The sequence below is a fragment of the Vulpes vulpes genome, chromosome 11 (genome assembly GCF_048418805.1).
Source record: "Vulpes vulpes isolate BD-2025 chromosome 11, VulVul3, whole genome shotgun sequence".
NCBI lineage: Eukaryota > Metazoa > Chordata > Mammalia > Carnivora > Canidae > Vulpes > Vulpes vulpes.
In genome coordinates this window covers 101379577-101406395 of record NC_132790.1, presented here as the reverse complement: position 1 = coordinate 101406395, position 26819 = coordinate 101379577, and the positions used below count along the sequence as shown (strand labels likewise).

At 41.7% G+C, this 26819-nt stretch overlaps 1 protein-coding gene across 9 annotated transcripts in view; it reads left to right on the top strand.

The window, feature by feature from the left end:
* Positions 1 to 24886, top strand: part of VEPH1 (ventricular zone expressed PH domain containing 1) — a 225886-nt gene extending 201000 nt beyond the window's left edge. For all 9 annotated transcript variants that reach the window (XM_072727244.1, XM_072727239.1, XM_072727241.1 and 6 more), the window contains 2 exons: positions 18395 to 18531; positions 23319 to 24886. In XM_072727244.1, the coding sequence (XP_072583345.1) occupies positions 18395 to 18531; positions 23319 to 23555 (374 nt within the window). In that variant the 3' untranslated portion in view covers positions 23556 to 24886. The remainder of the gene's footprint in view (positions 1 to 18394; positions 18532 to 23318) is intronic.
* Positions 24887 to 26819: the final 1933 nt, after the last annotated feature.

Below are 26819 nucleotides of genomic sequence, written 5' to 3'. Positions count from 1 at the left end.
GAACCCCAGATGGCACCACCTGTACCCATTCCCTTCACTTTAGGACTTTGTGCATCTTAAAGATTGCCCGTTGTGGCAAGCCTATTCCCTTTCCAAGAAGTTAAAGCTGAATGGGGGGAAACGTGTGTTCGGCCAGATGGAAAGGAGAGGGACTCCCGGAGAGGCACCAATTAAGATGTATTACCCCACGGAAAAGGTGTGGCTGGAAGAAGCTGGCAGTGAAGGGCGGCAGCCTCTGTGAGGCAGATTGTTGGCTGATTACAGAGTCTGCACTGAGCTGATGCCAGAGTGAACACCCCAGTTTTTAAAAAGTTAATTTGAGCAAATAAGGAATTGGGGAATTGAATTCTAAAACTTTCTAAGTAGACCTGATTTCACCTCTGAAAAAGAGCATGAAAGACACGGAGAAGTAAGGCACTGATCGTAGGTGGCTCTCAGAGACCCTTAAGAATTCTTATTCCAAGTCAACTGAGTCCTTGGTCCAATACACATTTCATCGTTTCTGGCCAATGGAGGCCTCAGAAAAGGGGCTGGAAGTTAAAAACACAAAGCGTTCCTTTAATATAGGTTTTCTCAAATTCGCTGCCATACACTTGAAAAGAACATTTTGCAATTTGCTCTTTCTTACTTGTGTTTCTCCCAGTTAAATAAAGACTGAGAACACACAGCAATAAAGATTCAAACAAGTCCAGATATTTTATAGCAGAACATATTGGATCAAAACGCGTGGCCCTGAAAACATCAGTGTGCTTAGATTTCTTTGCTCATTTCCTTTTGCTACATGAAAGGGGATGTGAGTCTGCAAGAAATCCTATTTTAAACTTACTATTTTCACCAAAAACTCTCGATTCCCTGAAAAATTTATGTAGGTTGTTGATCTCTTGTTTTTATTAGAAGCGTATAGATGATACATTTCACGTAAGTGAAAGGTCCAACGTAATACTCCTGACACATATTACTCATGGAGGTGATGTCTGCGTTCGTGTTCTTAAATTTTGAGTTTAAAGATGAACAAGACATAGAAATAAATATTCTATCATTTGGTTATGCACAGCAAGCATAGTACCTGCCTCCCACTTTTCTTTTTTTTTTCTTTTTTATTTTTTAATTTATTTATGATAGTCACACACAGAGAGAGAGAGAGAGAGAGGCAGAGACACAGGCAGAGGGAGAAGCAGGCTCCATGCACCGGGAGCCCGACATGGGATTCGATCCCAGGTCTCCAGGATCGCGCCCTGGGCCAAAGGCAGGCGCCAAACCGCTGCGCCACCCAGGGATCCCCCACTTTTCATTTACGTGATATATGCTTGTTGCATTGGTTGAATGTCTTCTACAGGCTGAGGCTTGGGATAAAATACGAGGAAGGTGCAGTATCCCTGCTCTGAAAGGCTTCATAATCCAGTTAGGGCCAGAAGGCCTATATGGAAAAAGTCTAGCACACACCCTGTGTGTTTATAGCATGCAGTGAATACTTGCTGAGTGAGTGAATGAATGAATAATATTTGGGAATGGCAAAATCAAATACACCTCGAATGTTACAATAAGATGTTTCAAGAGTGTGATTATGTGTTAATAAAATCAAATACATCACTATACCATACCCGGGGCATTGTGAATCTGGCAAGTGGAGGTTGGTGCTTCTTTCCTCCTTGAGAGAAGTCACCGTATATAAAACAAATGGCTCCCTTCCTAACTTAGCACCTGACATAGATGCCTGAGTCTTGTTACCGTTCTGGGTTTAATCAGTGCCCCCATAGGGTCCCGAGGCCCCTCACAGGGTTCAGCCTCAGATGTAAAGAAGTAGGATTGGAGTCTAAGACAAAAGAAATTTTATTTTATTTTTGTTTTTTTATAAATTTATTTTCTATTGGTGTTCAATTTGCCAACATAGAGAGTAACACCCAGTGCTCATCCCATCAAGTGCCCCCCTCAGTGCCCGTCACCCAATCACCCCCACCCCCCGCCCACTTCCATTTCTATCACCCCTAGTTCGTTAAAAGAAATTTTAAAAACTGGATTTGGATGGGGTTTTTTTTTTTTTTTGACAATTGCTGTCAAGTATTCATTTTTCCAATATAAAACAAAAAAGACTGTTCAACATCTCCATAAATGAAGAATAAAACGAGTCATTTAGAAAACTTCAGTTAGCCATCAGGAAAGACGTCTTAAAATATAAATCCTTCCCAGCAGTGTGTACGCTTAACCGTGGGACTCATCTAGAAACCGACAGCAAGTCATGCGGCTTGCAAGGTCGCCTGAGTATATCCCCTTCGTTAGATCAAAGTCTTATCGCCCGCTAACACCCCCCCCCCCCAACCTACAGAAATTCTCGGACATTTAATATCTAGGAGTCAGGAAAATACGCTTGGAATCCAACTAGGTACAGCCGAACTCCGAGGAAAATGAGCGCCGGAGGGTCTAACGTCCTGGAATGACCATCACTGCCGTCGTTTATCGGCTAGGAGCTGAGCACTATTCTCATCATTGTTGACTCCACTTTACAGATGAGGAGACCGAAACCCAGAGGTTAAGTAATTGTCCCAAGGTCACGCTGCTATCAGATTTAATGCAGATTAATTCCTGAGCCTGAAAGTTCAACCCCTTGGGCACATCCAAATGAAGGACAGAGAGTACTGGGAACGCCAAGAACCGTTATTCCGTGATGTTAGAACACCCGCCTCCCTGATGACTTATTCTACTTAAAAAAAGAACAGGGGCTTTGGCATGACAATGGGTGGGAAATGGTCACAGGAGGGAAATGGGTCTAGTGGAAGCTCTTTCCAGTCCTTCCAATTGCTGATTCCGTTTCTGATAATCGTTTCATGGAAGTACAGACAAGGAGATTAGCACATCACTGACATATCTCAGGAACCCTCTGGGAGCTGCTGGCGGCGTTCGTGGCCAATCCCTTACTCCACAGGAATGAGAGAATAGAGATTGAGCAAGTGGGTGGAACAGAACAGAACTTACTTCCGGAAAATGAAGCAAAAGCCCTTTATCAGTTGGCCTCATGTCTTGGGGCCGCGAGCGCACATGTCACGGTAACAGTCAGCTGGGCCATCCTGGGACACGTCCGACTTTCTGTGAAGTCACATTTGTTAAAAGGAGGAAGAACTAGGTCGTGACTTTCACTTATCTCTTGAGACACGTGGGATGCCTTTGCTCTTACACCCTACAAAACAATAACTCGGAGACCTCTCGGTTTTGGCACCGGGTCCTCCTCTGGGACTTGGCGGTCCCCGGTGTGATTGTGCTCTTAGTCACTAGGTATCTAGATGCTGAGCGTGACTGCCGGGAGGAGGTCTCCTTAGGGTATGAAGGAAACTGAGTGCATTTTTTTTTTCCCAGACAACCTTCGATCAGGATCCCTCTTTAGAACCTGATTTCAGATCTTTGTGCTCTAAAGCACGCCATCCGCTAGGTCACATGGGCAGGCAGAGGTGGCCTCAAAATGACAGCAAGGAGGGATCCCTGGGTGGCACAGCGGTTTGGCGCCTGCCTTTGGCCCAGGGCGCGATCCTGGAGACCCGGGATCGAATCCCACATCAGGCTCCCGGCGCATGGAGCCTGCTTCTCCCTCTGCCTGTGTCTCTGCCTCTCTCTCTTTCTCTCTGTATGACTATCATAAATAAATAAAATTTAAAAAAAAAAATGACAGCAAGGAAAGAAAGGCCTCTGGAAGGAGATTGGCTCCACACGCTGCTAGGTGACTGGTCACAGCCGCCGGGGCGCTCCTCGCTGGACACCCCCGGTGGGGGCTCCACGACCTTCCTCCCACTCCAGACGCCAACGTGCAAGTGGCTCAGTGACCTCTGAGGACCCGAGCCATAGGCGGCAAATAGCGTTGTGAGTCCACTGATAAGAAACTTTCCACTGAATTTCATGGTCAGCCTGCACACTACTTTGGAGGTGATGAGAGGAAAAGCCCATTTGGGGTGTCTTTTGAGGCCTTCCCTCCTCCTACACATGTCAGGATGGTGTCTTACGTGCTCAGGGTTGTTAGAGCCCCAAGAGCGGTGCAGTGCTTGTGTAGGAAAATGTCACCCTTGCACACTCACCTCCTGTTGGTGACCACCGACTGCACACTCCTTCTGTAAGAGCGACCCCCAGCTTGTTGCTCCGACGTACGTTCTATTCCCTAATGACACGTAGGTTGACTCAGATAAAGTATTATCCTGAAATCTTTTTCCTTCTCCCCCTTCTTCCCATTTTTCTATTTTGCGCCTTCCTGGCGTGGCCATGCCTCTCTCTCGTACACCTGCCCGCACACTCCCCGCTCTCTCTCACAAAGCTCGCACGCTGGGACACACAGACGCACCCCCCACCCCAGGTAATAAATGGACCATTGAGTAATTCGTGGATAGTGTAGGTGACAGGATGACTATGAGACATACAAGGTTTGAAGTGTGACTTTAGCGTCTAACACTTTCTCAGAATTAAATACACCCTGAACTTAAACCTTAACATAACAACTTCTGCAAAATAAATGTCTGTAAGAAGAAAATGTTGCTGCGGACAGGATTTTAACATACTCGATTTTAATAAGTATTTTTTAAAGATTATTTATTTATTCATTCATGAGAGACACAGAGAGAGAGAAAGAGAGGCAGAGACCAGGGCAGAGGGAGAAGCAGGCTCCATGCAGGGAGCCTGATGTGGGACTCGATCCCGGGACCCCGGGCTGAAGGCGGCACTAAACCGCTGGGCCACTGGGGTTGCCCAACATACTCGCTTTTAATATCTTACTAAAAGGTTGCGATTCACACAGAGTCCACAGGAAACTCGCTAGTAACACGGGAGCCTCCACGGGAAAGAAGCTGAGGTCGGTAAGCGAGCACCCCTCATGGCTTCATTTCTATTCTGCGTCTCCCGTCACTTTCCTCATCCTTCTGCCTTTTCATATTGGGTCAACAATCTTATCTTGAAATAGGATAAAAGTGTCCGATAGGCCTTATACTTGCCGCCAAGCATTAGTCACCCTGTGGTTCTCCACCAGTGAATCATCGGGCGTGGAAATGTGTCCTTTTCTCCGCGGAGAACAAGCTGAGTCAAGCAAATCTGTGGAGGAGGAGGAGAAGTTCCCTTTCCAAAGGGAGACGAGATGAGCAAATCCATCTCTCACCACTCTGCAGCCTTACGATAACATTGATGTAAGAAATTCTTATGTCGTTCTAAAATAAAGCACGTAATATATTTCAAAAGAGCTCCAGTCATCACCTTCCAGAGTAACCCTCTTTATTTACCTATTCAAATACATTAGGAAAGAATCTGTGTTTCGGCTACAAACTCACCTCTGTGGATGACATACACGTGCTCTTAGCAGCCACAAAGAATAAAGTCATCAAGTGTCTCAAGAGAGGGCTAGTGTTTTGCGTAGGATCTCATCCTTCCCCCTTCTCCTAGAGATCCTATAGATTACCCTTTCTTCCCTGTTCTGTTTCTTCCTCTGAACTGAATTGTCCTATTGGCTTTTTTTTTAAGACTTATTTTTTTTAAACAGATTCTTTTTTTTTTAAGATTTTATTTATTCATGAAAGACAGACAGAGAGAGAGAGAGAGAGAGAGAGAGAGAGGGAGAGAGAGAGAAGCAGGCTCCATGCAGGAAGCCCAATGTGGGGTCGATAACAGGACTCCAGGATCACGTCCTGGGCCAAAGGGGGCGCTAAACCGCTGAGCCACCCAGGGATCCCTTATTTTGTTTAAACTCAATTAAAATATAGTGTATCATTAGTTTCAGATGTAGAGTTCAGTTATTCACCCATTGCATACAACACCCAGTGCTCATCACATCCCATGCCCTCCTCAATGCCCATCACGCAGTTACCCCATCCTCCCACTCCCCTCCCCTCCAGCAACCCTCACTGTGTTGACGGTTGAATCTCTTATACTTTGTCTCCCTCTCTGATTTAAACCTATTTTATTTTTCCCTCCCTTGCCCTGTGGTCCTGTTTTGTTTCTTAATTTACATACATGAGTGAGATCATACGATAACTGTCTTTCTCTGATTGACTTATTCCGCTTAGCGTAGTACCGTCCAGTTCCACGCACGTCAGTGTGAATGGTAGGATTTCATCCTTTCTGATGGCTGAGCAACATTCCATTGTACCTAGACCACTGCTCTATCCATTCATCTGTCGATGGACCTCTGGGCTCTTTCCATAGTTTGGCTACTATGGACATTGCTGCTCTAAATATTTAGGTACAGGTGCCCCTTTGGTTCACTATGTTTGTAACCTTTAGATAAATGTGCAATAGTGCAATTTCTGGGTCGTAGGGCAGCTCTATTTTTAGCTTTTTGAGGAACCTCCATGCTCTTTTCCAGAGTGGCTGCAGCAGTTTGCATTTCCATCCACAGTGGGAAAGGGTTCCCCCGTCTCTACATCTTCGCCAACATGTTTTGTTTCCTGTCCTGTTAATTTTAGTCTTTCTGACTGATGTGTAGTGATGTCTCATTGTGGTTTTGATTCGTATTTCCCCGATGACAGGCGATTTTGAGCACTTTTTCATGTGCTTGTTGGCCACGTGTAGGTCTTCTTTGGAGAAATGTCTGTTTATATCTTCTGCCCATTTCTTGGCTGGATTGTTTGTACTTGGGTGTTGAGTTTGATACGTTCTTTATAGATCTTGGATACTAGCCCTTTTTCTGCTAAGACATTTGCAAAAATTTTCTACCACTCTGTAGGTTGTATTTTGATTTTTTCAACTATATCCTTTGCTGTACAAAAGCTTCTTATCTTGATGAACTACCAAGTTCATTTTTGCTTTTGTCTCACTTGTCTTTGGAGTCGTGTCTGGCAAGAAGTTGCTGCAGCCAAGGTCGAAGAGGTCGCTGTCTATGTTCTCCTCTAGGATTTTGATGGATTCCTGTCTCACATTTAGGTCTTTCATGCATTTTGAGTTTATCTTTGTGTGTGGTGTAAGAAAATGGTCCAGTTTCATTCTTCTGCATGAGGCTGTCCTATCTTCCCACATCCTTTATTGAAGTGACTGTCTTTTTTCCATTCGATATTCTCTCCTGCTTTGTCAAAGATCAGTTGACCATTGGGTCCATTTCTGGGTTCTCTATTCTGCTCATTGACCTGTGTGTCTGTTTTTGTGCCAGTACCACACTGTCCTGATGACCACAGCTTTGTAATAGAGCTTAAAGCCCTGCATTGTGATGCCACTAGATTTGGTTTTCTTTTTCAACATTCCTCTGGCTATTCAGGGTCTTTTCTGGTTCTATACAAATTTTAGGATTACTTGTTCCAGCCCTGTGAAAAAAAGTCTATGGTACTTTGATGGGGATTGCACTGAATGTGCTGATTGCCCTGGGGAGCATAGACATTTTAACAATATTTATTCTTACAATCCATGAGCATGAAATATTTTCGCATCTCTTTGTGTCTTCCTCAATTTCTTCCATCAGTGTTCCTTAGTTTTCAAAGTGTAGATCCTTTACCTCTTTGGTTAGGTTTATTCCTAGGTATCTTATGGGTTTTGATGCGATTATACTTGGGATCAATTCCTTGATTTCTCTTTCTTCAGTCTCATTGTCGGTGACTAGAAATGCAACTGATTTCTGTGCACTAATTTCATTTCCTGCCACATTGCTGAATTGCTGTATGAGATCTAGCAATTTTTTGGTGGAGTCTCTTGGATTTTCCACATCAAATATCTTGTCATCTGTGAAGAGTGAGAGTTTGACTTCTTCTTTGCCAGCTTGGATGGCTTTTATTTCTTTTCATTGTCTGATAGCTGAGACTAGGACTTCTAGTACTATGTGAACAACAGTGGTGAGAGTGGACATCCCTGTCATGTTCCTGATGTGAGGGGAAGAGCTTTAAGTTCACCCCACACACACACACACACACACTGAGAGTGATATTCTTTTTGGGCTTTCCCTAGATGGCTTTTATGATATTGAGGTATGTTCCCTCTATCCCTACGTTGTGGAGAATTTTAATCAAGAAAGGATGCCATACTTTGTCAAATGCTTTTTCTCCATCAGTTGAGGGATCATATGGTTCTTGTCCTTTGATTAATGTGATCTATCACATTGATTGATATGTGGACATTGACCCATCCTTGCATCCCAGGAATGAATCCCACTTGTTGTGGTGAATAATCCTTTTGATGTACTGTTGGAACCTATTGGCTAGTGTCTTGGCGAGAATTTTTGCATCTATATTCATCAGGGATATTGATCTGTGATTCTGCTCTTCACTGGGATCTTTATCTGGTTTGGGAATCAAGGTAATGCTGGCCTCATAGAGCCAATTTAGAAGTTTTCTTTCCATCCTCTTCAGAGGAATAGGTGTTAATTCTTCTTTAAATGTTTGGTAGAATTGCCCTGAAAGGAAATTGAAGCAGTAATCAAAAAACTCCCAACAAACAAGAGTCCAGGGCCAGGTGGCTGCCATTGGCTTTCACTCAGCGAAAGTGCCTTACACTCTCCTTTTCTCCACCTGCTGCCCTGCCTCTTGCCTCCTCTAAGACAAAAGGAAGTGTCAATGCTCACTTTGTATATCTTTGCCTCTTTCTCCTCCTAACCAGACCCTCTCTAAGCTGCCTTCTAAATCCTTTGTCCCTGTGCTCTCTGGAGTCGGGCAGGTTCAGGCAGGTAAGTCTCGCATGTACAGTGTGCTTCAATCCTTGCTTTATGGACTTTGAGCAGCATTGAGTTCTGCTGACCAGTTCCTCCTCCTTCCAGCATTTTCCCTTTTTAACTGTGTGATGCAGCACTCCGGTCTCCCTCCTACTCTCCAAATAGTCCTTTCAGCCGGCTTTCCAGGCTGCCTTCCTCCATCCAGACTCTCATTGCCGAGACCTCTCTCCTTTTCACCATACAACCTCTCCCCAGTCAATCTTCACTGGGTCCACAGCTCAACAGCCCCTTCTCTGTGACAGCTTCTAAATGTCTATCTGCGGTGCTTGCCACTCCTTCCACCTCTGGATTTGCATCTTGCATCACTTACTTGGCTGCCTCAAAAGCATCTCAGGCTCATTTCATTTCAAATGATTGTCCCTCCCTCACCCCTGAAAAAGACTAAGTTGTCTTCCAGCATTCCCTTTATGAGTAAACACATCAATCATTCCACTGTAGCAGTCAGAGACCCACTGCCCTCTCCCTACCTCCACCCAGCCCCTCACTTAGCATTGTGGATTTGACCTTCTCAATGGCTCTCAACCCTGTCTGTCTCTCTCCATCACATAGAGCAAGATAACATCACCTCTTCCCTAAAATAATGGAAAAAGCCTCCTAAATGAGCTACTTAACCCTGCCAGCTGGCCTCCCATGATGCAACAAGAACAATCTCTTCAAAACACAACTCTGATGATGCTACTCCCCTGCATGAAACCTTAAAACAGCTTCCCACAGGTCTTAGTTTAAAGACCAGACTGTAACATGCCCCTCACAGCCTCACATGGTCTCTCCCATCCTCTGCAGCAGCATCTTGTCCCATATGTCATCTATTCTCTCTCTCTGCTCAGGCTAGGAGGATCTTCTTTCAGTTTCCCATACACACCTTGCTTCTTCCTGCCACTGGGTTTTTGTACGGAGTGCAGTTTCTCCTCTGTTCATCTGGTTAATAGAGATTTTAGCTTTTCCCATTACAATTCAAATTCACCACCATGGGGAAGCCTTCTGTGACCTCCATGATAACAAGGGTCTTCAAAACCTTCAAAGCCTTCTTCTCACGACAATCGTAGCACCTGCTGTCTTGTTTTTTGTTTTTGTTTTTTACATGTGGTTATTTGATTAATGTCTATTTCCTCTGGTAAATAGTAAATTCTATGAAGGGAGCCCTCCTCATCCATCCACCTTCAGCCCCTAGCACACAATGCTCAATAAATATTTGTCAAATAAGTGAACATCCAAAGTTTGTATCTTCTCAGAGAATTTTCAGTAAAATTTTCCTCAGGCAAATGATGACAAAAAACAAATTAATGAATTCACAGTGTTTCATTTTAAGAGACAAAGATAATTCGTATTATAACATTTCTGGTGTAATTTTTGTGCCAAACGTATTCTTTTGAATTAACAGTATCTTCCTAAATAAGTTCTTTTCAAAGTAATATGAGAGCAGAGAGAGAGATGGCATACATGTATACGTGTTACAGATCAAGTTTCCAGTGTAGACATTGTAAGATTTCTATTTATTACCAAAAAGTTGGAACCACAACAGATGGAACTTGTGTTAAATCATTCCACAAAAGCATTGTAGAGAACACCTTAGGATGTTCGAATACAGCAGCAATGTACAGGAAGCTGGGACGATGGCTAGGATGTGTTCAACTTGAACAATGCAAACAAGCTGACAAGTATGTCAGATGGATTTTTCCCTCTGCAAGGGAAGCAGCTCCACAGTCCACAGGCGCGTGAGAAAGCCCTCAACATTTACAAGCGTGCAAATCCAACTCTGCCAGCAAGACCCATCCACGAGCTCGTATTAACGGAATGGCAGTGTGAGCCCAACATAAGAAATGTGTCTGGAACCCTTCCTCATTCAAAATTCCATCCTAAAATTGAGCGATTATCTTCATTCACTTCCACTGCCCCTGATCATTTCCCATTGACCCCTACTAGTCATTACTGGGCAAGTCCAGGCCAGTCTTCCTTGATAGCTACCATAAAGGCACAAAGGTGATCGTGCTTGCTGCACAAAACTACTGAACAGGTTACCTTCTTAGCAAGTAGCTGATACAATAGTAAGCCAAATTCCACGAATATTGATTCTGAGCATTTTTTCTGTTAACGCTATTGATTTAAGCCAAGGACGTGCCTGCTACCTCATACTGCTATCCTGTTTTTTAATTTCATGGAAAGGTTATAACAATTTTCTTCCCATTTTTGGTTTTGCAGTTTAACTGTTTTGTGTATTATGTGACCTGTTACTGTCATTTGCCATGAGGCTGCTTTCATTTCCTAGAAGTTCTTGGGCTACAGGAGAATCACCTAGGGATCTTATTAAAAATGTAAGGTCCCTCACCCCACCCTAAAAATATGATTCAAAAGGTTTGGGCGGTACCTTGGAAGGTACATTTCAACAAACCAGCAAGTAACTCCAATGTAGGTGGCCTCAGAACAGTCTGGAAAACATTGTTCTACGGGCTTATAAAATAGCAGTTCTGAGGCTCCTGTAGATCGACATTTCCATGACTGATAGAGAAGCCTAGGAAGCATACTACGTTTTGACAGGTATAAAATTATTGAGGAGGGAAGCCATTCAGTTATATGTGGAAGTGTGCTCAAAGGGCTGCTGTCAAATGGAGTTTGTCTGTCCTATTCTGGAACCTCGGCATCTTGAAGGATGTTTCAAAACCTATGCTGGTTTGTACCTCCTGCTTCATTTACTACAGATAAAGAAATGTGGCACTCGAAAATAACGCCTAGATGTTCATTAGAAACATACCATTCGTGATGATCCTTAGTGATTTCAAAAACCACAGACACTCAGTTTACTAAATGTGACTCCTATAACCTCCTCATTTAATGCTTCTATCCTTCTTTAAGCATTTCCTCTATAATTAGAGTTGCCTTTATTAGAACTGACACATTACAAAAAATAGGTAAAACTATGAAAGGGAATTCAAGTAAATCTCAGTGCATACAAAGAAATTCCCCACAGACTGTATAGGAGTTATAATTCCCAGAAGCAGTAATTTCAAGGGAAATTTTTTTTAAAAAATGCATTTTCTCTGTTCTTATTCAGAAAACTAAGTATTTGACATTTATATATTTTTTCTTCCAGAATATGCCTTCTTTTGAAGGTATATGTATCTTTAACAATCAGGAAAGAATATCTAAGAACTCACATATCACAAATGAAATTCATGGCAGTCTCCATTATGGGTTATTCATGCACAGCACAATGTTTTCAAGACAAAAGTTACATAATCCAAAAGACATACAGTATCAGGGAGTTCTGAGTCTCTGAGTCTGGATGGAAGTCACTGCACAATGTGAATAGTAGTTATATGGGGGTTACCATCTACCATCATAAAAACAAGCCAGAAGTCTGGAAGAAAGGGGAGCAACCTCAGATGGTGTGGAAACCACTCCCAATGCAGCCCAATCCGTACTGGATTGGCTTGAAAATGGCAGTATTAGTGAATAAATTAATTTGTCACACAAAAACAGGAGAGTTCACCTCCTTTTTGAGACTCTTTGAAATCCCCCTCACACCTTAAGTTCAAAGCCTGAAGTCCTTGAACCTTAAAGGGGTGTTCACTGCCTCACCCTGAATTCTCTCATTATTCCAACATCTTCATGTGGATTTCACTACGTTCCTGATTTGGGGGGATGGAGGCAGGTTTTATCCTGGAGCCATTAGGATATGGGATTTATAAGAACCATCTGTTCATCATCACAGTAAAAGGATGATGAGCATCATTTTATGTTGATGATGATATCATGATCATGATGATAGTAGCTGCTATTTATTGATCCCTTACAATATACCAGCCATTTGGTTAAGCAAGGCCATTGTGAACTTTAATGGCACTTCTGTGTGTCTTTATTTATTATGGTGGATGAAATCCACTTGGGGGTGTATGACTTGGACAGCAAAATACAAGCCGAATTTCAGCCTCCACTCACGACCTTGACTGAGTGCTCCTGTGCAGTGGCCAACTGCACAGCCATTCATGGTGGCCTTGGTGTTAAGCGTGACAACCCTAGGGAAGATAAAAATGAAGTTCAGTGGAGTAACTTGCACAAGACCTGTCAGTTGTTAAGTAGCAGATTCTGGACTCCAGTTGAGATCTGGCTTCAAACCACTGCCCTCATCTCATAAACTATAGGCCTATACCAGAAAAAGTTGCTGGTGTAGCCCTGTGTGGCGAGTAAACGTGGCATTCAGTGCACCATGTTTAAATTAAGCGATAAAAAATAAATAAATAAATAAATAAATAAATAAATAAATAAAGCGATAAATGACTAAAGACATATTCCAAGTTGCAAGAACGCTTAAAACAAGATGGAGACCTTGACTCAAGGAAACTAGTGCTCTTGAGATAAAAGTTATGTGACTACAGAAATTATTATTTTTCATTATGTTTCATTGCAAAGCCTGAGATTCCAATTTGCACAATGTCCAGGACCCTTAAGAATTGGCCTCTCCTCGACTTTCCCACCATCTCCGCCCCTCCAAGTCCCATCTCATAGAATGAGTTGGTTTCTAGAATGCATTGCACAACCCCTCTCTAAGCTGCGGCCCTTTGCCTATGGTTTTTGTTTTTGTTCTTGTTTGTTTGTTTGTTTTTTCAGTATGCCTCTTCTCCCTTCATGTTCATCACCGTTACTTGGTCTTCAGAATTCAGCTCAGATACGTTTACTCCAGGAAGCTCTCCTGCCTCGTCTGCCCAGTTAAGAAGTGTCCCAGTCCCCCTTACCTCCGGCTTTCAGTTACAGCTGACCACTAGGACAAAGGCAGGAGATCAGAGGGAGGGAGCGGAGTGGGGTTGGGTCATTTCTTCCCAGATTCCCCTCCCCTTGGTTGCTGCAGGTTGACTGTGCCCTAAGCCCAGGGCCACAGCTCCTGTGAGTCGGTGGTGTTCTGCCCACAGCTTTCCCTCTGGGTCCTCACTGCTCTCTCCCCTCTCCTCTTCATGCAGAGGCGTGTTAGGCCTCCCTGTGGCTCCTGGCCCCAGGGCACGAGGCTGCTTTGCCTACACCTTGCTCACATCTGTGTAAATAGTCCCTTTATTAACCCCCCTCAATTACCCAGCTTGAAGTGTCCTCTGTTTCCTGCTGAGACTCTGTGATACGTAACTGATCCCATCTGGGGCCCCGGGGGGCTTCGTGCCTGTGCCAGCAGGACCTTCACAGGTTCTGGGCTCCTGCTTAGTCCTTAAGAAAAGCAAAGTCCAAAAAAAAAAAAAAGAAAAGCAAAGTCCTTTCTAGTGAGTCTTCAAAAGGACCTACAACTGAAGTCCAATATGACCTCGCCATGACAGTTTGTTACCCAGTCTCTTTCCTGGATCTTACACCTAGAAAACCTTGAATTGCCTTCATACCCTCAGTCCTCACGGCTTTGTCCCAGGGCAAGTGCTTTACAAACTTGCTTCTGAGTTCATGGATTTTTTTCAGATTCTTTACGTTCTTTTCTTTTCACGAGCTTTCCCTTACACACCCCCCTTGTACCTCTGCCCTTTTCCCTCTTCCTAAATACCCTTTTTCTCTTCCTTCGCACAGGCCCAGTCCCCATGTCACCTCCTCCCAGCCAGAAGTAGAATTTCCTTTCCTTGAGTATGGTAGTGCTTGGCTTTTACTTCTCCGGTGGCACTTGCCAAACTCCACATTGAGCTGTGTAATTTGTAAAAATACTTTACCTCCCCTGCAAGATGATAAATTCAAGCTCCCTCTGAACTGGACATTGTCACCCGCTCAGATCCAAGCACAGTGCCTTTCAGCTTACTTGTGCTCGGGAGTATGTGCGGGGGTGGCTGGATGGTTGGCGGATGAACAGAGGACTATTCTTTACTGCTTTGCTCTCCCTGCCGTGGGGCTTCTCAGCTTTGAGGTCTCTGCCTGGTATTATTTCGCTCTTACCAACGTCACACTGAGTCAGATTAATGCCTTCAAAGTTCATTTTTTATCGACATAAATATCTTCAACCCTTGGTGCCCAAAAGAAATACAATTAGTGTATAAACATTTGTATTAACACTCAGAAAGACTTCTAAGTTGGTAAGACGCTAACAGTTTGGGTTCCAATTGCACGAGGGAATTCAGTTTAATTTTCCACAGCTTTTCAGCTAACTGACGAAGAGAAGAACAGATCTGGGTTGGCAGAGAATGTCTTAGACCAATGGTGGCCCTTCAATGAACTAATGCATTAATTGGCGAGTGAGAAAAGATTTACATATCCTGCGTGTGTTACATAGTTCCAGGCACATGATCATTGTCTCAGTCTCATTCCACATATGCTATTTTTCAAATAGGATATGATCATTCTTGGAAAGAATTAATTCCTCGTTTTGATCATGCAGACAGTGTTATCATGAGAACTATTGCTGATAAGGACACGATACGGGCAGTAGACCTATTAAACGGACACTTGGCCTCTTGTGCACGTGCTAGATATCACTGCAAAATAAAATTAAGATATGGAATAGTAGGTGGAGCGTTTTTAAGTCTTTTTTTTTTTTTTTTTTTTTTTTACTTCTGAAACTATTTTTAAATTAATCCCAGAGCTACAAATAGTCTGGCTTTTACAAAACTATCAGAAGCTGACTCCGACCCCTAAATTCAGGCCCTCACATGCAGCTACTTTAAAGTTCTGCTAACATTTCCTTCCTACAGCCCTTTCCGTGGACTTTTTCCCTGGGATAATTTTGGCTGGGCTATATAATGGAAAGCCTCTGTTCAGCAGAATTTCTCGGCAGTCCTTCATCTTTTTGATCTCCAGTAATCCTATCATTTCGTCTTGAGTCTTTCCTGGTCGTTATGGTCATTATGTTCGGTCTGTGGGTGTGAGATCCTATCCACTCTGTATCTCAAACAATTCCTTCAACTATTTTGCCAAGTGCTCCTTGAAAACCTTTGTCACAGTCACATACTCTTCCAGTGCAACCTTTGTAAAGTCTTTTTTTTTTTTTTTAAAGAGTGAGAGTATGAGAGAGGAGGAGAGAGAGTGAGCCAGGGGAGGGGCTGAGGGAGAGGGAGAGAGAGAATCTTAAGCAGGCTCCATGCCCAGTGTGTGGAGCCCAGTGAGGGGCTGGATCTCCTGACCCTGAGATCATGACCTGAGCCGAAATCAAGAATCAGATGCTTAACTGACTGAGCCACCCAGGTGCCCCAAGAGCAACATTTGGATCTGCCTTGAGGAGAAATACTTGAAGAAAATCCCCTATGTCAGATCCAGAAGGATCCATGGGCTTAAATCTTATTTAAGTCAACCATGATTTCTAATCAGCTCAGGTATCATGACTATTTCAAATGCTTCTTTGAGTAAATATAGAAGACTGAGACTAGAAAAATGTGCTGTTATGAAGCCATTACGTTCAATCATCTTACCATGAAAACCTTGGCAAGAAAGCAATGTGATCACAAACCATGTGGTAAAGTCTACTAAAAGCAGAGGACGGAGGGGGCTGTAGCGTTTACTTACCCGGTGTCCTCACGTAAGTTTCTTAATTTTGACTTTAGATCGCATCATCTTTGCAAAGCAGGTGGGATCTTGCTGATCAGAAAACTATAGTTGAAAGGACTCAAAAGAGTCAACTTAACTTAATTCTCAAAAGAGTTAAGAATTCTTAGTTCTGAATTCTTATTCAAAAATCCTCGGACATCATAATTAGATTAGCGATTTTTTCTGATTTGAAAGCATAAGAAATGGATGTTTTAGGAAAGATTTTAATGTAAGTTTTGTCCTGGGCTTTTCATTGTTTGCTTAGAGTGTGTTTTCCTTTTTTCTTGGATCTCCCTTTGGACCTTCTGCTCCTCCTCTCAGAGGGACTGCGGCCCCCTTCGTGCCTCAAGAGCAGGCTGTTGGTAAACACTGAACCCACGGTCCCGGCCAACACTGTGAGGCTGTTCTGGCTCTCTAGGCCACGCAGCACGGGAAAGACAGAGCATCTGTCCTGAGTGCTCTGTCCGAGGTAACCGCTGAGTGTAGAGGCCATACAAAAGGAGCAAGCACCATGTTGATGGGACATTTCAACTTGCAAAGAGCATTACTGTATTAATACTCTAAATCAGATGATTCCTAGTAAGGCAAGGCAGAGCTCTGAAATAATTTTCTTGAAATTGTTAGTCAATATTTCTTGAGTTCCTGCTCTCTCTATGCTCTGCTGTGCACCATGCTCACCGCCATGAAGCTCCTCCAAAGACAGGAGACTTCTCAGCACTGAAGTCTCAGACTGAAGTTCCCTTCAAACGTCCAGGCTATTTCCTGACAACCTATGTGCGTGGGCACCGACCCCCATGTCACTCCCAATTCATTTTCATCATAGCCCTGTCACTATCTAACAGTATATTTGATATTTTCAGTGTTTAGCCTTATTGGGATTGACAATAGAACATTCCATTGAACGTTCATCAGACAGGGGGGAAAAGGGCCAAACTAGCCTTAGTAGAACTTTGTTTATGAAAACTATCCATGCTGTAAATTGCATCATTCTTATCCTGAAAATACTGTCAAGATGGACAAATCCTCCTGGTCTGAAGCAGTTCCTTGACCTGTATTGGAAAAGAGAAACAGTAGGATAGCAAGAGTGGGTTGTGCTTCTATGGTCAAACAGGCACTGTCTGGATTTCTAAGTGATGGAACACATTTCGTTACATTCAAAGCGTTATGAAAATTGAACATAATGTATGTAAGTAAATATTGCATAATCCCCAGAAATCAGATCCTCGCCTGTGAATTTGGGGAGTGAATCTTGTGTAGTTGGCAAAATAAATGAAACTCTTCAGTTCAGCATTGTAACTTTTGACTTCTGACATTGTAACACATCTTCTAATTCCATGATTACACGTTATCGTTATCGTACACTCTACCTCACTGTAAAATTAACCTTTTCAGTCAACAAATACTTACAGATTCCCTATGTTCGTCAGGCACTACTAGACTAGATGCCGGGTGATACATCGGTGAACAAAGCAAAAATTTGCCCTCGCGGAGTTTTCAGTTCAATGGGAAAGACACATGTGAATCAGATAAATACCAATAACTATCTACCAATGATTCCTGATGTAAAAAAAAAAAAACACACACACACACACACACACACACACACACACACAAAAAACCATGCCAGATGTGATGAGAACATATGGCAGGTGAATCTGCCCTCCTCTGAGATTGGGGAAGTTCTCCCAAAAGAAGCAACATCTAGGTTGACACCTGAAATGATTAGTTGTTGATTGGGCGGAGATGGGCGTATGCAGAATGGAGAGGGAGGACGTGTGTTCCCGAGTGGAAATACCACGTTCAAAAGAGTTGGGCTGGCCTTTGCGATGTTATGTCTTCAGGAAAAACACATCTTCAGGGGCATTTCTTCAGCTTTTGCTGCCAAATAGCTAAATATCCTTGATTTATGATTATTTATAGAGCTATACTTCTAAGCAGCTTGTGTGAGCAGTTAATGTGAAACAAAAGAGTTAAGAAGCACAGAAAGTTGAGTATCTGGCTGCATCTTAAAAACTGCTAACCAGATGCTCTTTTTTGTGAACTCTATTCCTTTTGAAAATCTCAATGAGGGCTTTCAACGGGTTCCCATTATCATATCTAAATTGTGCATTCCTTTAGGGACAAAAGGGGGAAAGGTTAACCAAATTCATAATTTACTACCGCACTTTCCAAATATACTTTCCTGGGTTCTGGTTTGTTGTATAATTCTGACTTTTGATCGCTTGCCAAAAAAATAATGGGAAATAAACGGCTTGATCATTCTCTTGCCTTCAACAGTTATAAATCAAGATGGCCAGCCTCTCATAGAAGGAAAACTTAAAGAGAAGCAAGTCCGATGGAAGTTCATCAAGAGGTGGAAAACTCGTTATTTTACACTGGCTGGAAATCAACTTCTGTTTCAAAAAGGAAAGTCTGTAAGTTTCCCCCTTGTCTTTTATACCTGTATTTCTAAGGTCTCCCTCTCCACCAACCAGCTAGGCATTTTGTCTTGAGGTAAAACGCCGATAATTTGCCCTTTTCCATTTAAAATTTTACAGTGTCGGCGTTTTTTGCATACGTTCCCTGGACTGTCTATTCTGTTTGGTCCTATGTTAGTCGGTTCACTTTTTCTCTTTGGTTCATTAGGGGAGATCTTTTTAAAAGTTGACTTAAGTTTTAGAAGATGAACTACTGAAGACGAGCTCCTACCAATGAGCTTGACTTGAACAGTGTTTCTTTTGTTTCCTTATAGATCACTCACATAAATTAATAGCGTATGACATTGGCCCTGATTTCCTTTAGAACTAAAGGTTATATCTGGAGGCAGAGACCCAGGGGAGAGAGACAGCAGGCTGGGGGAAAGAAACGAAGGCTGGTTTATCTTAAGTACTCCTTGTAGTCAACTAAGGTCAGTTCTGGTTAGGGAAAACCATTATCACCCTTCACTTAATACCCAGATAATAACTAGAATGGGATTCTAAAAGAATTAATAAATATTCATTGGATATCATTTTCAGTCTGAAGTAGGATGCTCAGTAAATATCTGTGCTCTGGATTTTGAGTAGGAAACTTCTGAAATAGCATTCTACTCCAATCAGCAATGCGAAGCTATTCTCTTCTTTTCAAGTCAGTTTTATTTATCATTAAATTCTACTCATTCAGGATCAGAGAGAAAGAAATCTTGACGTACTTCTTGGATATTGTGAATATAATGATAACAGCTTATTGCATGCCACACTGGGTTGCCTTAAAGAATCCTCAGAACTCTCTCTCTCTCTCTCTGTCAAATAAATAAATAAAATCTTCTGTATTTTTTTAAAGATTTTATTTATTTATTCATGAGAAACAGAGAGACAGAGAGGCAGAGACACAGGCAGAGGGAGAAGCAGGCTCCATGCAGGGAGCCCGACATGGGACTCGATCCCGGGTCTTCAGGATCATGCCCTGGGCCGAAGGCAGCACTAAACCACTGAGCCACTCGGGCTGCCCTAAAATCTTCTTTAAAAAGTGGGGGTGGTGCCTAGGTGGGTCAGTCGGTTAAGCGTCTGCCTTCCACTCAGGTCATGATACCAGGGTCCTGGAATCAAGCCCCACATGGGAGCCTGCTTCTCCCTCTCCCTCTGCCTTCTACTCCCTCTGCTTTGCCTCTCTCTCTCTCTCTCTCTCTCTCTCTCTCTCTTTCTCTGTCAAATAAACACAATTTAAAAACCTTCAGAAGAGTCCTTTGAGGTCAGCATTATTGTTATTGCTGCATTACAGACGGGTAAGTCTGGGGTGCCTTTCCCTCCCTCCCTCCCTGCCAGCGAATGGAAACCTACTCCTCTGGGGATGGGGGGTGATCCCGGAGGCCCCTTGCACAGTGCACAGTGAGAGCCCTCACTTGCCTGTATCTTTCCCAGGAGGAGCAGATACCAGGTTGTCTGACCCCAAGAAAGCCTTGTGGGATCTGACTTGAGTGGGCAGCGGAGGTACTTTCTGTCTTTATCTTGCTGGTAGGCAGGCCAGGAAGGGCAAGACCTTGGTCTTTGGATTTCTGTCATGTCCCTCCTTTTACAGATATTATTTGAGCCCCAGAATCAGAGCGATGGAGAAAGCATGTGCATATGTACATGTGGTCATCCACTCCTGCACAAAGATGCCCCAAAGAACACGCATACAGCGCCCTGCGCTGGCCTCTCTGCCCACTGTGTTCCGCTGGTGGCCTTTAAAACCCAGGGTCTGTCAGTCATTACCAGGTGTTGGTCTTGGTCCTCATCAAAGTTATCTGGGAGAGACAAAGGAGCTAAAGGCTCTGACAAGTCTCGCAGGAGATAGCCCACTTAATTTCAGTTAACTAGCATATCTCAGAGTTGTTCCACCGTATAGCATTTAACATCATATAACATCAAGCCCCACCCCACTCCCTTCCCCTTGTGAGGGAGAGACACACACAGAGACTGATCAGCTTGACCAAAGATAGAGCCAGTAAGGTAAAAAGGGATAAAACTGGAGTCTGACACAGGCAGTATGACATCGGAGCATGTTACTAAGTGAGTGTACTGTCCTGCGTCCCATGAACACTTACAATACAGAGTCAGTGGCAAACCAAACTATGTTTGAATTTAATTAATGAAAGATTTTAAAGTATTTAAAAATCACGATTCACTGAGCACATTCGCACTGTATCTTTGGAGTGCTCATTATAAAATTTATTTGAACATTTTACTCAACAGGAACATAGTATATCTGAATTATGACAAATTTTGATCAGCACTTCTTTAGTTACTAAAACTTCATGTTAAAAAAAATTAAACTTCATGTTAACTTTTTGAATGAGAGAAGTTGGTGATACCTACGCTAAGCTCATGCTACTTTCTTCGTCTGTGGGTATTATCAAATATACAGGTGGACTTTTCTGTGGCTGAAGATCTTTTTGAAGGAAAAGCATAATGGTGTGCTCGATTCAGACCGTGGTTGGAGCTTTAAAGAAACTCTTCTTAGCATAGCTCCACATTGAAGTACTTTTAAAGTATCTAAAAATGACCATCTGAATTTCCCGTTTTTATTAAAGAAATCAGAAATAGAAGTTAAGATACAGTGATTTTTCCAATCCCTTGAGGCAGAGCAGAGTTTGTGCATAAGAATATTATTCCTGAGCTCAGATAATAACCTTTATACTTCTTGATTCAGAGCTTTTTAAGAAAGCTTAAAGAATAAACTACTTTATAATTGGATAACTTGTTTGACATCTTTACTGGGAAATAATGGTTTGACATTTCAAAAATGTGATGGAACATGTAGCTCAAATATTGAGAAATAATATAATGCAGTAGGAGGACCACAGCAAATTCCCGCTCACCCCAGGGACATGGTGACCTAGCAGGGGTCACCAGGCCACCTGAGACTTCGGCCCCATCATAAAGGACCTTTCTGAGGGGGGCACTTGACGGGATGAGCACTGGGTGATATGCTATATGTTGGCAAACTGAACTCCAATTAAAAAAATAATAATTTAAAAAAAATAAAGAAAGAAACAAACAAACATTAAAGACAGAAAATAAAAGTAAAGGACCTTTCTTGTAAATGAGAAAAATGTGCATTTTCAATAAGAACTGAAAGACTACAGAGAATTAGGGTAACTTTTTGTTTTCTTGATCAGTTCCTCCAGGTATCAATGTCTAGTCTCTAATTCAAAGAAATACAAACTTATCACTGTCAGATATTTACTTTAGACCAAATTGTGCTAACAAAGTATTATCTAGTACAAGGATCTTCAAACTTTATTCTATTCCCTAAAAGAATTTTGAAAATCTGTGCAATACTTTGCAGCATTTTAAGTTTATCCTACGTTTAAGAAGTTGTCCAAATTGTAATTTCTGTTGAACTGAAAATATTATCATTTTAAAATAAAAAGTTCACACTTCTCCTTCAAATATAGCCATTGGAATAACATACCATAGCAATTTGGCACCTACGACCATCCATTAAAAAAAATAAACAAATTAGTTCATCTCTTACCGCAGCGTTTACACGGTATCCTTTTTCCTTCAAGTCATATTGTTTCCTACCTGCTCCACAGTATTTTATCCTGATCACCCAATCATTTTTCACTGCAGTAAAATTATCTATATAAATTGAAATTTATTTTAGTATTTTGTGACATCAGTCTCTAAATATTAATATTTTATTATTATATTTTTAAGACTATCACTTATGAAAAGTCATGAGTATAATGCAAAATGTTATAAATGGGTACCAACCATTAAAAAGTGAAATGCTGTTGGAAATGCTTCTCTTAACGAAACAGCTGGGGAGTGGTTGTATTGCTTTGGTTGAAAGATGCTTCCCCAGCATCAATATTTTCAATTGCTTTTCTCACTTGTCTCAGGAGAAAAATCTCCTCCTGAGATTTTTCCAAGTTGGGTGATACACCATGGTAACTCTGGGATGAGTGAGAAGGGTGCCTTTCCATTGGAAGGTGAAAGAAAGGTAGTTGTATAGGGGAGGCGGGAAAGGAGAGCTGGCAAGAGCCTCAGGCACAGGCAAGTCCTCCCGTAGACAAATGTATTCAGGGGTTTTAAAGAAATTGCTGTAAAGAAGTACTTGCTCCTTTGAAACTATTCATACTAGCCCGTTGTGATGACCCTCCTGTGTTGCAGCAGGGATCTTTGAGGCTCTGTGTTGATGCAAGAAAAATGTAAATCATCAAGTATTCTTTCACTAAATGTTTGTAGACAAATCATACTTCCAAAGCTCCAGTGTATTTCAAAAACAGTTTGATTTACTTAAACATTAGAACCCTGTTTATTCAATTCATACACCTTTCTAAGAGATAATACAAAGGAAAATTCATTTTCATGCTTCCCAAACTGTCTCAAACTCTGAATTAATAGTACTCTAACTGTACTATTGCTTTTTGCTCTATTGGTACAGTGTTGATATCAATAAAAAAATGACATAAAATCAAAGAAAATGAATTAAACATTTCCCCAAATCCCACCAAATAATAAGTTTTTATAAATTAGCCATCTGTGCCAACTTAATAGACTGTAACATAGGGCCAATTGCTCACTCCTTCCATTGTTTTAATGACTCATTGAGGCCTTAGCATTCAAAATACCAAAGGTTATGAACTATATGCAGTGAAAGGATTCTGATCCTCTTAAAAAAGTCTCCAGTTGCCAGAGATCTTTTCATACTCTGGGAGCCAGCTCATGTTCTCTCCTTCCCATATGCATTTCAGAAAGATGATCCTGATGACTCCCCAATAGAACTCAGCAAAGTACAGAGTGTGAAAGTTGTGGCCAGGAAACGCAGGGACCGCTCCCTCCCTCGGGCTTTTGAAATCTTCACAGACAATAAAACCTATGTTTTCAAGGCCAAGGATGAGAAGAATGCAGAAGAGTGGCTCCAGTGCATCAATGTGGCAGTTGCCCAAGCAAAAGAGAGGGAAAGTAGAGAAGTAACCACATATCTCTAGGGATTTGCAAGCCGACCTCACACGGATCGTATACCGTGGGCATTGCCTGATCATTGCCAATGTCAAGAGAAAGAAAGAAACTCACCAAGTCACATTGTGTTTTTACTAAGTACCAGTGGAACAGTTTTCCCTAAGAAGCAGGACCTAAAAGTGGCAGGATTCTTATGCATCTCATGTTCTAATGGCGCCTGCGTTAACTCCAAGAGCATCTGTGTGATGCATCCAGGAAAAGAGGAAAAGGAGCTAGAGATGATATGGGGCAGAAAGGGGGGTGTCGAGGATCTAGGAACCTCTGTAGGTATTCCATTGTATGCTGTAAGAACACAACTTTACAAGATACCTGAAATACCTATCCGGAGGAAAGATTAAACGCTTCTGAGGAAAACCACTGTCTGCCAAAAGTATTAGAAGAAAAAAAGAGAGGAAAAGTCAAAATTATGGACCCTGAGGGAACACATATAACTTACTTACATTCATAAAATGGTGTTTTTTTTCTCTCTCTTATGCAAATGAAACTAACACATAGTAAGATGGTTTGCAAGTGAAGACAGTTGTGTAATTAAATGTCTGTCTTTCAAAACAACGTCTCTGATTATTCCATTTAGGTGCATATAATATGATCTAAAGTTTAGGTTCTTGGATATATCTCCTGCCCAAGGCAGTAAATGTAAGGATAGGCATAGGAAACCATTTTCACCATCTTCAAAATATGTGCCATTTCCACCAAACTTGGAGATGTTCAAGTTCTATACTTTTCTTCTCTATAGTCAACATTTTAATATCTCAAAATTACATTTAATGGTTTTTCTCATCACTCATATATACATTTTTTTTTAATTAAGCGGTGGCAGATAGAATTATAGAATGATCCCCCATGGTCTACACCCTGACTGTCCCCTTAATTGTGGGACTTATAACTTGCTTCTAACTGATAGGATATGGCAGAAAGAATAAGATAGTCTCTTCCATGATTATGTTATATTACATGGCAAAGGTGAAGAGGTTTCTGGTTCTTAATCAGGTGACTTTGAGTCAGTCAAAAGGATACGACCTGGTTGGGCCTGACCTCATCAGATAAGCCTTTTAAAAAAGAGTGAATGAGTCAGAGACTCTCTCTTCCCCTGGCCTTGAATAAGCAAGCTGCCACAAGTTCTACAGTTTCAAGGGAATGAATTTCGCCAACAACCAGTGAGCTTGGAAGAGGATCTCAGCCCCAGCCAACACCTTGATGGCAGCTTTGTGAAACCTTGAGCAAAGGACCCAGCTAAGCCATGCTTGGACATCTAACCCAGAGGAACTTTGAGATAATAAATACATGTTGTTTAAAGCCACTAAGTGTGTGAACATTTGTTCCATAGAAATAGATCATTAATACAAAAGTTAAGTTGGAGTACATATAAAGGGTCATTTTTTTCTTTAAAATTTATTGACTACATAGTCTAGTATAGAAACCTGGGGGGGTGCGGGGAATCTAAGTAATAAATATTCTTAATTCTATCTTGACTCTACTGCTAACTCAGTAGGACAGGAAATATGTACGAGGCCAAGGTGGAGGAAAGAAACAATTGAATTTTAACATGTAAAGTTTGAGGGTATTGTGAGTCACAGAAGTTATTACAAGTTGGAAACAGTTCTGAAGGTCAAGATTTTGCCTTACTGGGTATATAGATGGTCATTGAAGATGTGGAACTAGCTGAAGGTAATCAGTTAATGTTGAATTAGTAAAATGAATTGGACGCTGGTGGATTGGATGGAGTGTAGATATAGGAATGGGAAGGAGAATAACGCAAGATGGTGGCATTTGCTGAGAGAAAAAATTCCAAAGCAATAGTTTAGGAGGTGAGCCAAATGGTAAAGTTAATTCCATGTAAACATTTAGAGTACAGATCGGTGATTCATCTTGGACTAGAGACATATCTCCTCCTGTGAAGTCAGGCAGGAAAAGGTGGGAATAGGTATAGTTGTACATGAGTCTCTAAATATTATTGTGAGATCTAGCAGGCCCATTCTTAAGAGTCCATTGAATAATCCGAGCTGTTCATTAGGAAAAAAACTGGTAACAGGCAAATAGAATATTAAGTGACACTGCATTAATTATTAATAATTTAAATGCCAGCAATGTGCTCAAACCTTTCATAGTAGAGAGATTATAGTAAAACTCAACCTGGGTGCACGCTGATTCTGTTTTCACTGAATGCTTGTCCCGAGAAAGATGAAAATGGCCCCACCAGCTCAATTTAGAAGAAATGAATTATTTTTGTTACTTGATACAAAGTCCTTGTGATTTAATTAACTGGATACCTCTAGTTAAGAATAAGACTTTCAGAAAAGATTTACAAAGCTAGAAAGAAAGAAATGTATGAAGTGTGAATAATGATCTTTCTGGTTTCATTCCATGACATAGTAGTAATTCCAAACTCAAGCAAATTGTTGAATCACACAAGAATCTCAGACTCGTTGTCTTCCCACTGATATTTCTGGCACTTCCACCCCTGTTGCCAGCTAGCTTACCACAGGCTGGCCTTTCCCAAGAGGGCTGAAGTTCCTGATCCTGATCTAAGAAGAAACCACTTTTCTAAACATGTTTAAACCTTTAAAAATGCTGGGATGAATACAATTATAATAATGGTTAGAAATCCAAGTGGTTTTCATTTTTATTTTATTTTGGTTCTTTTTTCCGTCTCAGATAGCTGTGGAAACAAACATTTGTATGTGAAATTCTCATTTAGTTATTTCTTGAGAACCTGGAGTTTGGTAAAAATAAATGTTCAATACTTTTCTAACATCAAGTTTTCTGGAAAATCCTTGGCTGGTGATGTTGAGAAACATTTATTGAGTTATCTTCAATTCACCTATTTTCTATAGGCCCTTTGGGGACTATTATTGTAACTTTATTCTCGGGCATAAATAAAGATTACCCAGCTGAAAAATTACCTTTGAGATTTATTTTCAAATTTAAAGGTAAATCTACATTTAAAAATTGCCTTTAGGAAACCATTGCAAGATGAGGTGAGAGAATACGTGAGGGGAATTCATGGAGAAGTAAATGCCATAAGTACCCGTGTCAAGATTTGAAACACTAGGCTTAAAAGCCCTAGCCAGGATTTCCAGTCCCCAGAATATAAGATTTTAGATGAAAAACCAAGAAAAAACCAAAATGTCATCTTGTTCCAGAACAGCTCTAGTTTATAGGCCTTTTGGAGCCATTTCTTCCCATGAGTGCTCCTGAAGGACAGAGGAGTTGGAAAATCAGGGTGATTTCTA